At 51.3% G+C, this 15,077-nt stretch overlaps 2 protein-coding genes across 2 annotated transcripts in view; both read right to left on the reverse strand.

The window, feature by feature from the left end:
* The window catches only part of LOC135816230 (uncharacterized), a 124,031-nt gene that overhangs the window by 36,571 nt on the left and 72,383 nt on the right, over positions 1-15,077 (reverse strand). Inside the window, exon 4 of the mRNA XM_065329639.1 lies at positions 580-678. Within this exon, the coding sequence (XP_065185711.1) occupies positions 580-678 (99 nt within the window). The remainder of the gene's footprint in view (positions 1-579; positions 679-15,077) is intronic.
* On the reverse strand, positions 9,183-14,762 carry LOC135816229 (uncharacterized). Its single transcript, XM_065329637.1, has 2 exons — positions 14,662-14,762; positions 9,183-14,313 (listed from the first exon to the last, which is right to left on the reverse strand). The coding sequence occupies exon 2, from the start codon at positions 14,086-14,088 to the stop codon at positions 9,673-9,675; it is 4,416 nt and encodes a 1,471-aa protein (XP_065185709.1). The 5' UTR covers positions 14,089-14,313; positions 14,662-14,762; the 3' UTR covers positions 9,183-9,672.

Below are 15,077 nucleotides of genomic sequence, written 5' to 3' on the forward strand. Positions count from 1 at the left end.
TGCAAGTACTGCCATCACTTTACATACATCTACGAATGTGCAAGTACTGCCATCACTTTACATACATCTACGGATGTGCAAGTACTGCCATCACTTTACATACATCTACGAATGTGCAAGTACTGCCATCACTTCACATACATCTACGGATGTGCAAGTACTGCCATCACTTCACATACATCTACGGATGTGCAAGTACTGCCATCACTTCACATACATCTACGAATGTGCAAGTACTGCCATCACTTTACATACATCTACGAATGTGCAAGTGCTGCCATCACTTTACATACATCTACGAATGTGCAAGTACTGCCATCACATTACATACATCTACGGATGTGCTAAACCAGCAACAATCAAGAACTGTACAAGGAACAGTACTAACTGTAGCAAAGGCGGCAGATCAACACCCAAACAACATGCCCATGCACCGAAAATAGGAAATCGTACAGAAACAAACATTGCATTCTGTGTTGTGTGATCTCCAAAGCTCATGTCCAGGCCTTCATTAAGTCCCATGAAAATCTCCTCACCGTTCAGCTAGCAGGGATGTCAGTGGGGAACATTATAACTTACATTTGTGTGCGGTTGTGCGGTTGCTGATATACCCACGCTTGCACACACACCGGTCTTCGTTAGGCACTGCCACCAAGTTGTCACTGCTATTGCAGTACCCTGTAGCAATGAACACAGAAATACATTACATTGTAACAATGAACACAGAAATACATCACATTGTAACAATGAACACAGAAATACATTACATTGTAACAATGAACACAGAAATACATTACATTGTAACAATGAACACAATGCACTGTCTTTCCACTCTAATGGCTGGCACAGTGATAACTCCAATTGAGTAGTGCTTGGATTGAATATGTACATGTGTTTTGACGACTAAGAGGAGCCATGCCAAGGCAAAAATGTTGCCTTTAGCCTACTCCGTACGAAGTGCAGATCTTTCGAACAGAACAGCAAAAAGCCATACAGTCATTAGGGTGCCCCTGGGTGGTTTGGCTGCTCTTAACACAGGTGCTGTGCATGTGGCTGCGCTTGTAGCTCATCATTGTACATGTGGCTGTGCTTGTAGCTCATCATTGTACATGTGGCTGCGCTTGTAGCTCATCATTGTACATGTGGCTGTACTTGTAGCTCATCATTGTACATGCGGCTACGCTTGTAGCTCATCATTGTACATGCGGCTGTGCGTGTAGCTCATCATTGTACATGTGGCTGCGCGTGTAGCTCTTTATCGTATATGCTGCTGCATTTGTGTCTCTTTGTCGTACCTGCCGATGTGTTTGTGTCTCTGGGTCGTACATGCTGCTGACCCGTGGTACACCCTGCTGCGCTGTCTTTGAATGCTTGGTACATGCGGCTGCACCGTCTTCGGTCCCCACCGTACGCACTCGTTCTTGTGTTGTCCCCGTTGTATATGCATTTTCTCATCTTGTCTCCTTTGTATTCGTCCGGTTGCCGTCTTGTCTCCGTCGTATTTGATCGTTTGCCGTCTGTCTCCCTTCCCGTTCGGGACTAGTTGTATCACACACGAGCGCCAATTTCGCCTCCACCGCCCCACGTTTTTCCCATGTCTTTATAATATATTCCCTTGCCTTGTCATCTCATGAGAATAAGAACAGAAAACTCTCTCTGTGTACGGAGAATAACTTGGTCTTTGGCTGTGTGGCGTGGTGCGATCACGCTTAAGGAAAAGTTCGTCGGCAGTCTAAGACGACATTCGGCGCCCATAATATATTCCCTTGTCTTGTCTCGTCGTCTCATGAAAGTAAAAAGAGATAATTCTCTCTCTGTAACCGAGAATAACTTGGTCTTTGGCTGTGTGGCGTGACGCGGTTGCGCTAGAGGAGAACAGTTCGTCCCAATCATTGACGACATTTGGCGCCCAACGTGGGGCTCGAACCCATTACCCTGAGTTTAAGAGTCTCCTGCTCTACCGACTGAGCTAGCCAATGTTGCGTGTTGAGGAACCTGATCCCTGGTCAAGTAATCACGCAATTAGCATGTAATTCCATGCCTGTGTACAAGGGCAAGCTGTCAATTATCACGCCAATGTGCATACATAATAGTATGTCGTCTATGCCCAGTTTTACGCTGATAGGCCGACATGCCTATCCCCGCGGTCACGGTGTACAGTAGATGAGTTGTGCAAAATAAATCCTAATACAAGTTCAAATCAAAACTGGGGTAGAGTCAATCAGACTGCCTTGCTCTGTTCATCGCTCAGTCAGTACCTTGCTGAAATCCTGAGCAGATTTGGTCACACCAAGGGCGCGTTTGGTTGGTACGAACTAGAACAGGATTCACCAGAACAGCGCGTTTGGTTGGGACTGCATCTGTTCTGGGTCGGCCAGAACATGTTCTGCTTGCTCCGGCCTCGAGGCCGGAGCAGACCGAGCAGTTTCACTTTTTCACAGTGAAACCTGGCGGGAACATCGATTTTGGTCCCAAATGATCACGTGCATACGCTTTTGGGTTGGACTCGTCGTACCGTACAAAGTGACCATGGTGACCCATACACATTTTGAAGAATGCACCAAGTTTGGCACATTTTTCCACAAAAATGTGCTCTGTTTCTGGAGTAGCGTTTGGTTGACATGAGGCTGCTCCATGTGCACCAGCTGTTCGATCCTGTTCTAGATCGTACCAACCAAACGCACCCCAAGAGTACATAAAACCAGAGTGTGCAACTCGGGATGGTTCCTGTGGGAGCGTAAATTCGTGCAGTACGTCATTTCTGACGGCATGGTAACTTAGTAAGCCACAGGTACGGTGAAAAGTTGCGTAACCAGTCACGGTGGTGCAAGTCACTGAGTTTGTCCTAATTTCGGTTTTTTTGATACGGATAGCCTGGTGAATTTACTTGCCAGCGGATGTACGCAACGCACGCAGTCACACAAAAGCACCGAAATCCTAAAACAGGACCTCTAAAATCTTGGTTGATTTCCGAGCTGTGGAACACGAAAATTTGAGCTGTACGCAAATCGCGGCTTGGCTGACCTCATCAGGGTGACGTAGTGCACGAACTGGGCTGTTACAGATCTGATATGTACAGTTGCACACTCTGATTTATGTACTCTTGGTGGTACATATACAGTAGAGTTTTGTTTGTTTGTTTGTATTCTTTATTTAGAGTGGGAAGTCCAAAACAGGCCCTAGCCTAATAACAATGGTCCCACTAGTGAGGGAATGCTGTATATCTGTGCATAAGGATTAGTGAGTTTAACAGTGTAACAGTGAGTGTAGGTTGATTTTATAACTCTTTGCATGCTGGGCACTTTTCACCTGTCCACTGGCATTCAAGTGCATTGAACCAGCTGGTGGAGTTTGTGCGCACAGCATTTCTGGTTACCTTGATGGATTTTCATCATACTGGGCTTGTTGGAAAGATCCGGACCACTGAAGTAAGAGAATCCATACTGGTAGCTCTCAGCTCCATAGGCATATATCAGTGTCACTTCCACGTCCTCTCTGAACTACTTCACACGCCTCGGAATGGCACAACAACTCGACCTCACCTTCTTGTTCGTCACCTTACTCAACTTAAACCGGGTTTTCACAATTCAAACTGCGCTGCAAAGATGAGATCTGTTATAGACTGCATTCACTTCGTATTGCCGTCGCTGCATGCTGCTCTCTCGCTGCCTCTTTGTACGATCTTATCTCCTTTCACTTCGTACAATCTTCTCCATTCGCGCATGTGTACAGCATTCTCTCATCATGGCTGCTGGCCCTTACCTGGTTGCTCTGGGCATGCTCGGGCCATTCTCTTGCTTACCTTCATAATGATAACTACTTCGAAGTACCAACAATAATTACTCCTCGTGTTGCTTGTGACTGTCGTGTGCCACAAGCATGCAGTAACTAAGTGTAAGTTACAACAATTGGCGACGAAGATGGCTAGTAGTTTCAATCTCCACGAGGGTCAGTCCAATCGTCTACCTACGTTCGACTCGTCAGGTACTCCTGCGGAGGTTGGCCAACGCTGGAAGAAATGGTTCCGCAGCTTTGAATACATGGCGGAAGGAAAGGGTATTTCTGACACTAAGCGTTTGAGATCTCTTTTACTACATTCCGCAGCCCCAACAATTCAAGATTTATTTGACGATCTCACCGATCCTGCAGCAAATCCTCCGGCGGATGACGAGTTCAGGAAAGCGTCACGCATGCTGAGTCACCACTTCAAGGCCGAGCCAAACCCTATCTACGAGCGACACTTGTTTCGACAGCTCGCCCCCAAAGCCGGTGAGAGTATCAGTCAGTTTGTTGTACGTTTACAGCAACAAGCTAGATTTTGTGATTTTGGTGATGTCACCAATGATATGATCCGGGACCATGTGGTGGCAACTATGCGAAATGTGGAACTAAAAAAGAAATTGCTTCAAGAATCGAAATTGACATGGGCCACTTGCTTAGAGATTTGTGCAATTTTCGAGTCAACCCAACGTCAAGCATCAGCTATGGGTTCTGAACAAACATTGCCGCCGGTGAACGCCATCGCAAGTAAGGCCTCGTCTGCGTCTGGATCTCGTCCTGGGAGTTCTCCTCATTTTGTGAATCGTTCTAACCCTATGAATCGTTCTTCTGTTTCTGATGATCGAGCGCCGTCTGAGCACTTGTGTTATAGGTGTAACCGACCCGATCATCTCGGAAACCACCCTCAATGTCCTGCTCGTGGCAAGAGATGTACCAAATGCAAGAAAGTTGGTCACCTCGCGTCATGCTGTACGTCCCGAGCAACTAACAACATCGACATCGATGTCGAACCTGAGGATACAAGAGAGTCTTTTGCGATTGGTGCTGTTGGTGAGCAAGTACAGAAAGACCCACAGATTACCATTGATGTCACCATTAACGATATTCCGTGCACGATGGAGGTGGATGCTGGTGCTGGATCTCTATTCTCTCTGAATCTGTTTGGAAAGAGAGGTTTTCCCATATCTCTTTAGAACAGAGCTCTGCTTCTTGGCATGCTCATGGTGGACATCCCCTAGTCGTTAAGGGAGAGTATACCGTTTCTGTCTGTCATGAGTCTCATTCGTTCAAAGATCGTATCATTGTCACGGTGCGTAAGAAGAACAACTCTATCCGTCTACTAGTATGTGCTGATTTCAAGGTTACGATAAACAAGCACATAGAACCTAACCAGCACCCGATTCCGAATCCTACCGACCTATTGTCTGAATTTTCTGGGGGATCGGTCTTCTCAAAGCTAGATCTTAGTCAGGCTTATGCTCAGTTACCTTTGGATGAACAAAGCCAGTCGTATTGTGTTATCTCCACGCACAAGGGATTGTTTGCGTTTACTCGATTGCCTTTCGGTGTCAGTTCTGCTCCGTCTATTTTCCAGAAGACCATCGAACAGATCTTAAAGGGGCACTCCGGGAATTTTTTCGGTGGTGTGTTCTCTTCATGGGGGTCTTATATGGCCCCCAAGGAATGGGGAATCACAAAAACTAGACCCAAAAAGTCGATATATGAAGCCAGGGAGGGCCAAGTTTGTCTCCTCGTTTGATGGTTTTGATGACGTCACCTGTGATTAGTATTCAAATTCTCTGCATTTGAAGATCTTAGTTGTTTGAATTTTCTGGTGATGAAGAACGATGTTTGGTCAACATTCCCAAGCTTCACAACTGCGAGCATACTCTAAGGAACCTGAAGGACCTCCTGAGGTGCCCCTGGTAGAAGCGCAGCCTGATGAGGGCCAGGAAATTGGATCTGACGACTTCACTGGTCGACAAGGAAATAACGATTGGTGTTCCTGCCAGAAATGTGGGGTGATGCAGAGGGCAGTCGATTACCTTCGCTGTATAGAGAGCGCTGCAGCTGTTAGCATTGACAGCCCTTTGACATGCGTTACACATCTTCGCGTCAGCTTGTCTAAACAAAACTGTTCTGACCATATGCCTCACGGCGTATAGAGAATTTCGGGATCCTCGTACTCGGACCAGTGAAGTCGTCCGCTTCAATCTCCTGGCCCTCATCAGGCTGCGCTTCTACCAGGGGCACATCAGGGGGTCCTTAGAGTATGTTCGCAGTTGTGAAGCTTGGGAGTGTTGACCAAACATCGTTCTTCATCACCAGAAAATTCAAACAACTAAGATCTTCAAATGCAGAGAATTTGAATACTAATCACAGGTGACGTCATCAAAACCATCAAAAGAGGAGACAAACTTGGCCCTCCCTGGCTTCATATATCGACTTTTTGGGTCTAGTTTTCGCGATTCCCCATTCCTTGGGGCCATATAAGGCTCCCATGAAGAGAACACACAACCGAAAAAATTCCCGGAGTGCCCCTTTAAGTGGCATTCCTGGTGTCGTCATCTACATCGACGATATCTTGATTTCCGGCGAGTCACAACAAGATCATGATGACCGTCTCCGTACCGTTCTACAGCGCTTTTAACAAGCAGGCCTTCGTTTGAGCCGCGAGAAATGCGCCGTCTCTCAGCAGCAGGTTAGTTACCTTGGCTTCACTGTTAGTCAGCAAGGCATACAACCCACGAACGATAAGGTTCTTGCAATCATGAATGCCCCTAGGCCAACTGATGTTTCTGCTCTATGTTTTTTCCTGAGGTTCGTTAACTTCTTCGGGAGGTTCATCCCCAACTGCTCCACACTGCTAAGCCCTCCCAATTTTCTCATGAAGAAAGATGCTCCATTTGTGTGGTCTGACGATTGTGAAACCGCGTTCTGCAAAGTCAAGCAGTTCCTTGCCACCACTCCGGTCATGGCTCACTATGACCCTACGGTCCCACTGGTGCTGGAGTGTGACGTGTCACCTACAGGTATCGGGGGCTGCCCTTGTGCACATCACGCCTGACCAATCTATCCGTCCTATTGTGTATGTGCCACAAGCGCTGTCACAAGCCGAGAATCACTACAGTCAAATAGAGCGCGAAGTTCTTGCGATTGTCTTTGCTGTTCGTCGCCTTCACCAGTATCTGTATGGCCGGCGATTCATCCTTCGAACGGATCATAAGCCATTGGTCAAGATCTTTGGACCGCATGAATCCCTCAGCAAGACATCTGCGTCCCGTCTACAGCGCTGGGCCGTCATCTTGGCTGAATAGCACGGTTGTACCTGCTCATGCTACACCAGAGGTGTCTCATGCATCTGCCGAAACTACGGCTGAAATGCCTGCTGTGCTTTTCCCTCCAAGTTCAGACACTGTAGCTGACTATGTCCCGGTCCCTGCATTATCTGTTGAGCCTGCTCTCACTTCTGCCTCCCGCTACCCGCTACCCTGCCTCCCGCTACCCTGCCTCCCGCTACCCTGTCTCCCGCTACCCTGTCTCCCGCTACCCTGTCTCCCGCTACCCTGTCTCCCGCTACCCTGTCTCCCGCTACCCTGTCTCCCGCTACCCTGTCTCCCGCTACCCTGTCTCCCGCTACCCTGTCTCCCGCTACCCTGTCTCCCGCTACCCTGTCTCCCGCTACCCTGTCTCCCGCTACCCTGTCTCCCGCTACCCGCTACAAACCTGTCAGAACTAGACGTGATCCAGACCAGTTGGATTTGTGAGTTGTTTGCCGCTGCAGTGCTCACATTATTATTATTATTATTATTTATTTTATTTTATTTTTATTTATTTTTCTTAAAGGGGAAGGATTGTTATAGACTGCATTTACATGCCGTCGCTGCATGCTGCTCTCTCGCTGCCTCTTCATACAATCTTCTCCATTCGCGCATGTCTACGGTATTCTCTCATCATGGCTGCTGGCCCTTACCTGGTTGCTCTGGGCATGCTCGGGCCATTCTCTTGCTTACCTTCGTAATGAAAACTCCCACCAATAATTACTCCTGGTGTTGCTTGTGACTGTCGTGTGCCACAAGCATGCAGTAACTAAGTGTAAGTTATAACAGTGGTGAGAAGGAGAGCTCCGTCACGCGAAATTACGCATCTATGAGCGACATCCACAGAACCTCGGTTGGCTGCCGCTCAGCCCGTTCAGGATGGCGATAGTTCTGTAGTTCGTGCTCTGCTGACTCAGTCCGAGACCATGACCACGGTAGACTGTGTTTTGTACCGTGACACGTTGCCATCGCTTGCCCGCCAGTTAGTGGTTCCGGTGGTTTTGCGCCCCTAATTTTTGGCCGAGGCGCACACTGGTCAAACATCTGGCCATTTTGGTTCAGACCGCACATTGGCTCGGCTTCGTAAAGTCGCAAACTGGCCGGGAATGTCGGTCGATGTCTCGGTGCTTTGTAAATGTTGTACAGTGTGCGAGCGTGGCAAAGATCCGCCTAGGGCTGCAAAAGCCCCGCTCGGCACTGTGCGTGTGGGTGCCCCGTTTGAGGTCATCGCCATGAATATCATGGGACCCCTACCTCTCACTGCTCGTGGTAATAAATATATCCTAGTGGTTGGGGACTATTTTTCTAAATGGGTTGAAATTCTTCCCCTGCAGGACATGAGAGCTGAGACGGTGGCGGACCTTTTGGTCGAACTGGTATTTATGAAGTTTGGTGTCCCTAGCCAGTTGCACTCGGATCAGGGCCCAAATTTTGAGAGCCGTCTTATGTCATGCCTGTGTCAGTTGTTGGGGGTGTGTAAATCCCGCACGACCCCATACCGGCCTCAATCCGATGGCTTGGTAGAGCGGGCCAATCGCACTATTCAGGTGGCTCTTCGGGCGTACGTTGAGGGTGATCAGGCCTCGTGGGACAAACATCTTTCCCTGGTGCAATTTGCCTACAATACAGGGGTCCACCGCTCTACCGGGTTTACTCCCCATTTGGCCCTGTTTGGGAGGGAGGCCCGTCTACCCTTGGACTTGTTGTTACCTCCACCTAATACCCCCGTGGAAGCCCCTTTGCCTGTGTACGTGTCCAATCTTCGGTCGTCTTTGGGTCGGGCTTTTGGCGTTGTACGTGGCCGCCTCGGTGTAGCCCACAGAGTGGCTAAGGCAGCGTACGATTGCCGAACTAAACTGCCCACGGTACAACCTGGGGACTATGTTTGGCTCCATGCTGTTCTGCCCCCTGGGTCCAGCCCTTAGCTGTTCCGCCCCTGGACAGGTGGAAGTGGTGAAGGGAGTTGTGTGTGCTATTGTCCGGGTGGGTCCTCCCCCTTCACCCCGACGTGCTAAGCACCTGACTGTGCATGTGGATAGGTTGCGGGTGGTGCAGGGTAAGATGGTTGTTCCCTGTGAAGGGCCTAGGGGAGGACACACCAACAACCCACTCTTGTCCGGCTAACCGACAACTAACCCTGAAGGGCTGTCATCCTTGTTATTTTATCTTGGTGTGTAAAGTTGTACAATATGTGAGTACTAGAAAAGGTACCGGTAGTACGGGAAGTAGTACGCAGCATGCTATTCTAATGTCATATATGGACAGGTGTAAATATGAGGATGTGAAGGTTATAGTTACTGTATATGTATAAGTATAGGGATATTTAATGGCACCAAATGATATAGTTCCAATATCATCACACCATTCCCCTTCTCCGGTCACAGATACCATCTGTGACATTGACTAAACGAGAAACAATAGATATAGGATGTAACGGCACTAAAGGATATAAAGGTACCATATCATCACACCATTCCCCTTCTCCGGTCCGAGATACCATCTGGGACAATGACTAAATGAAGAGAGAAACAATAGATGAAGAAGCTAGGAGCAACACAGCAGGAGAAGAAAGTCACATCTGGCGGGACAATGCATCGGCGTTGCCATTGAGAGCGCCAGGCCGGTGCACAACGGTGAAAGCGAACGGCTGCAGAGCAATGGCCCATCGGGCCACCCGAGCATTGCCACTATGATGCTGAGCGATCCATTGAAGAGGGCGGTGGTCGGTAATCAAGGTGAAGCGTCTGCCGAGGAGATACGGAGCGAATTTGAGAATGGCCCACTTGAGGGCGAGACACTCCTTCTCGATGGTGGCATAACGGCGTTCACGGTCGAGGAGCTTGCGACTGGCATATGCTACGGGGTGTTCGGTGCCCTGGGCATCACGCTGGGTCAGGACAGCGCCCAAACCAACATCGGACGCGTCCGTGTGCAGGTAGAACTCCGCAGCAAAGTTCGGCGCAACAATGACCGGGTCGGAGACAAGGAGGCCTTTCAATTGAACGAAGGCCTGTGCAGCTGAGGTCGTCCAGTGGAGGGTGTTGGGGTGGCCCTTCGACGTCATGGCTACCAAGGGCTCCGCGATGGTTGAAAAGTGAGGAATGAGGCGACGATAGTAGCCGCACAACCCCAGGAAGGAACGCAGGGCCTTCTTGGTCGTGGGCTGTCGCCAATCGTCGATGGCTTGCAACTTGCCAGGGTCCGCACGCACCCGACCATGACCAATCACATGGCCAAGGAAGGGAGTTTCGACCATACCCAATAAACACTTCTTCGGCTTCACAGTGAGCCCAGCGTCGTGAAGGCGACCAAGAACGTGGCGGAGCTGGACAAGATGGTCCTCAAAAGTCGGACTGAAGATGACGACATCGTCCAAATACGCCAGGACAAACGGGAGACCAGCCAAGACGGTATCCATGCAACGCTGAAATGTTGCAGGCGCTCCATGGAGCCCGAATGGCATCATAGTGAACTCGTACAGGCCAAACGGTGTGGTGAAGGCCGTCTTGGCACACGCATCCTCTGCCAGAGGGATCTGCCAATACCCCCTGGACAGGTCAAGGGTGGAGAGAAACTGGGCAGACCCGACAGAGTCGAGGATCTCGTCCACCCGCGGCATCGGGTAACAGTCGAACTGGGCCACCTGATTAAGGGCACGGTAGTCGACACAGAAGCGGATCGAGGCGTCCTTCTTCGGCACAAGCACAACGGGTGAAGACCACGGACTGCGGGATGCGCGTATGACGCCCATGTCCAGCATTTCGTCGACGGCATCGCGGACAACAGAATGGTGCGCAGCGGCAAGACGATATGGCCGGGAACGAATGGGTGTGGCGTCGCCAGTGTGGATGGAGTGAGCCACCACGGTCGTCTGGCCAGGCTGGGGTGAGAGGGTATCCTCAAACTCCGATAGCAGCATGTCGAGCTGTTGCCGCTGGTCCGGCGAAAGGTCGGGGTTAATGGTAGGACGGCCACCATCAACGTGTAGAGGGGAGCAGTCGTCAAGCAGCAGCTCCGTGTCTGGGTCGTCCTCCGCCATAGGAACGGTGAAGGCCGCGAGCTGGGGCCGGCGAAACCGCCGCAGGAGGTTGATGTGGAAAACCCGATATCGCTTCGTGCGGTGGGGTCCCATGTCAATCTCATAATTGACCTTGTCGACCTTACGCCGAATAGGGTAAGGGCCTTGCCACACGGCTTCCATTTTGCGAGCCGAAGCCGGAAGCAAGAGCAGTACCTCGTCTCCCGGAGCAAATGTGCGTTCCCGACTCTGGCGGTCATAGTAGGCCTTCTGCCGTTGCTGCGCGGTGGCAAGGTGGGAGCCAGCCTCAGTCGATATGCGTTCAAGCCGGTCCCGCATGGTGAGGACGAACTGGGCAGTAGTGGTCCGGAGCTCCTCCGTTGGCTGAGCCCAAGCATCGCGCACGAGATCCAGCGGGCCGCGGACATGGCGGCCGTACAGGAGCTCAAATGGTGAGAAACCAGTGCTGGCTTGAGGCACCTCTCGATACGCAAATAAAGCATATGGGAGCACCTCGTCCCAACTTCGTGGCGCATCAGCAGCAAACCGACGAAGCATACCCTTGAGGGTACCATTGAACCGTTCGACGAGGCCATTGGTCTGTTGATGGTACGGAGTGGATGTGGTAAGCTGGATACGGAGTAAAGCAGCAACTTGTCGGAGGACGTCCGACGTAAAGTTGGAGCCTTGGTCGGAGAGGATTTTGTCTGGCAGTCCTACTCTGGAAAAGATGGATATCAACGCATCAGCCACGGTAGTCGACTCAATATTGGAAAGAGCGACTGCCTCCGGATAGCGGGTTGCATAATCCACCAAGGTGAGGATGTACTTCTTGCCGGACTGCGTACGCTGCAATGGGCCGATAATGTCAATAGCTACCACCCGGAAGGGCTCGCCAATAACAGGAAGAGGAACAAGTGGTGCCCGATCATGACGCAGAACACGGGCGGTGCGCTGACATGGTTCACAGGCGGAACAATACTGTGCGACATCTTGAAGAATCGTCGGCCACCAGAAACGGAGAAGAATCCTCTGGGATGTCTTCGCCTGTCCCATGTGGCCAGCCATGGGGACGGTGTGGCCGAGGTGCAGAATGGTGGATCTCCGTTCCGTGGGCAGAACCAACTGAAGGCGGTAGTAGGGGCTGGTGGTGTCCATCCCCGCTTCACCATCCGGTGAGTATTCCCGATAGAGGAGGCCCTGGCGAACACAGAAGGTACTGCCATTGACGGGCGTCTTGTGTCGGCCAGTAGCATAGTCCCAACATGGGCTAAGAGATGGGTCACGCCGTTGCTCGTCGGCGAAACGGGTGGCATCTGGCAAATCGGGTGCAGAGATAGGTGGCGGTGTCACCTCTGGTGTGCTAGATAGGTCCGCCGGCGGTGCACGCAAAGAAGCTGCATTCGAGGCCAACTCCTCAAACAGTTCATCCTCGAACGGGAAGATGTCGTGCAAACCAGCAGCACCAGTCGACTCAGGTGAAGCCTTGGCCTGTGCACGCGTAGAGACCAAGACGTCCGTGGCGGCTGGCTGACACAGCCGGACCAACTCATGTATGTGGGGCACATCACGGCCAAGCAACACGTGACGGGGCAGGTGCTCGGACACTGCTGCCTTGACATAGTACACCATGCCGTCGATGGTGATGGTCAGATCGGCCATGGGGTAACTGGCCACATCACCGTGGGCACAACGAATGGAGGTAGTCTCACCAGACAAATCTTGGTCCCGGACCAAGGTCCTGTGTACCATGGTGCGGCCACACGCGGTATCAACAACGATGCTCGGGACGTGGGTACCATTCACGTACCCAGCGACGGTGTACTCCGGTGCTGGTCCCATGGCGGCGCTGGGATTAGCGGGGGGCAACCGACCAGAGTCTACAGGTGGAGGGGGTGAGCAGAAATATGCTTCACCCAGCAGATCATCCTCATCCGGCAGCAAATGAACTGTACCAGCATCTTGGACTTCCTGATCTGGGCTGGAAAACAGAGCGGTGCGAGTGTGATTCGGACACTTAATAGCAATATGTCCCAGCTCACGACAATTATAGCAACGCGGCTGCGACATGGGGCGTCTCGGTGGTGGTGTGGGACGGTCAGGACGAGAAGTCACTGGGCGGTCAGATGACAAGTGGGTCTGACTGGGGTTAGCTGGGGAAGATACTGGCCGGTCCCGCGCTGAGCCTGAGGTTGGTGCAGCCCAGCGAACTCGAGCAAGGTTGGATGACTCGGACGTCCGGTCTCGGGGTGACGCAAATGACCCCTGCACCTGGGCACGTGCGTCAGTGTTCGGCAATGGTGCCCGTCGCTTAGAACAATCCCTGGCCATGTGGCCACGCTGCTGGCAAATGTGGCAGACAAGAGACTGTTCCCTGCCGCTGCTGAGACGACCACTGCTGGGCTCCTGTACGCGATCCCGTGCGTCAAGATAGTCCTGCGCTAGCGAAGCAGCCTGGTCGAGGGACGACGGTTTGCGTTCCCGCAGCCAAGTGCGTAAACCAAAAGGAAGCGCAGACAAGAACTGTTCCAGTAGGATCAACTCACATATGGCTTCGCGCGAGGATGCGGGGCTTAGCCAACGACTGCCAGTGTCACGGACACGGACGGCGAAGTCAATCATGGACTCCGAGCTCTGCAGCGTAGTGCCCCGAAATTTACGGCGGCTCGTTTCGGGGGTAACGGCATAGCGATGGAGAATGGCCTCCTTCACGCGGTCGTAGCTGTCAGCCTCAGTGGAGGCAAGTTCCGTGTATGCCAACAAGGCCTTGTCAGTCAGCTGGGGGCTTAGCAAATAGACCCAATCGTCCGGAGGAACTCTGTACGCCCGCATGGATCGTTCGAAACTGGTGAGGAATGCCTCAACATCGTCCCCAGGGCGCAGTTTAGCCAGTGGCACCTTCTGAGAGAATCGCCGTGTGGCCTGAGTGAGTTGCACTTGCGCCATTTGCGTGACCAACTGCGTGAGCATCGACAGCTGGGACGGCGAGTCGACATCGACATCGACATCGACATCGGTGGCGGAACGCTGTTCGTGTTCAGCCTCAGCCTCAGGCTCAGGCTCAGGGTTCTCAGCAGCAGGATCGATGTGCACGTGCGGGGCATGCGGACCTGCGGGTGTACGTGTACGACTAGTGCTGGCCTGCGCCTGATCACTCAGTTCGTGCGTACTACTACTAGGCCTAGGGTCTCCATACTAGGCTTTTCCGGATTATGCGTTTTTTCTTGGTCTAAAATGGAAATGGAAAGTGTTTTGAAAAACCCCTATAAATCAAATTTTTTTCTAAAGAAAATGCAAAAATTTACCCAAAAAAGCACAAAAAATGCCACCGTTGCCATGGTAACAAAATGGCGACAGCTAGTCGCGTGACATTTGGCACCATGGTGATCATTCATGGTGATCGTGAAGTACCTATCGCTTGCAGGGAGTCGTAAAATACCGGTATTTTACGACTCCCTGGCGCAAAGTGGGTCAAAATGGACAAAATGCATTTTGACCCCCAAAATGCAAAAATATGCAAACACATAATCCGGAAAGGCCTACTCCATACACGGGATCCTCACCAAAAGCGACATGTACGGGCTGACGGTGGACGTGGACCGCTTTTGGCTCCGGAGTAGAGCATGCAACCTTAGTATGGCTATGTGTACGCCCAGTAGATCTACGAGTACGACGGCTAGCGGAAGCCAGTGCAGGTGCGTCATGCGTATGGTAAGTACTAGTAGTAGCAAGAGTCCATAACCCAAGAGTATGCAACTGTGATTATGGGTGCATGCGTGGCGCGCTGCCTTCATTACGTAACTTGCCTTCATCACGCTCTGAAAGCATGCATTCAAACTCTCAATTTCTCGCACGAGCCCATCCGTTTTTGCTCGATTCGTTTCAGTACCTACACAATCTCTGAATTCTGGCGCGTGAACTCCAGTTCCGTACGAAAGTTCATTTCAAACTAGAGGGAA

This window comes from Sycon ciliatum, chromosome 4 (assembly GCF_964019385.1).
Source record: "Sycon ciliatum chromosome 4, ocSycCili1.1, whole genome shotgun sequence".
NCBI classification, from domain to species: Eukaryota; Metazoa; Porifera; class Calcarea; order Leucosolenida; family Sycettidae; genus Sycon; species Sycon ciliatum.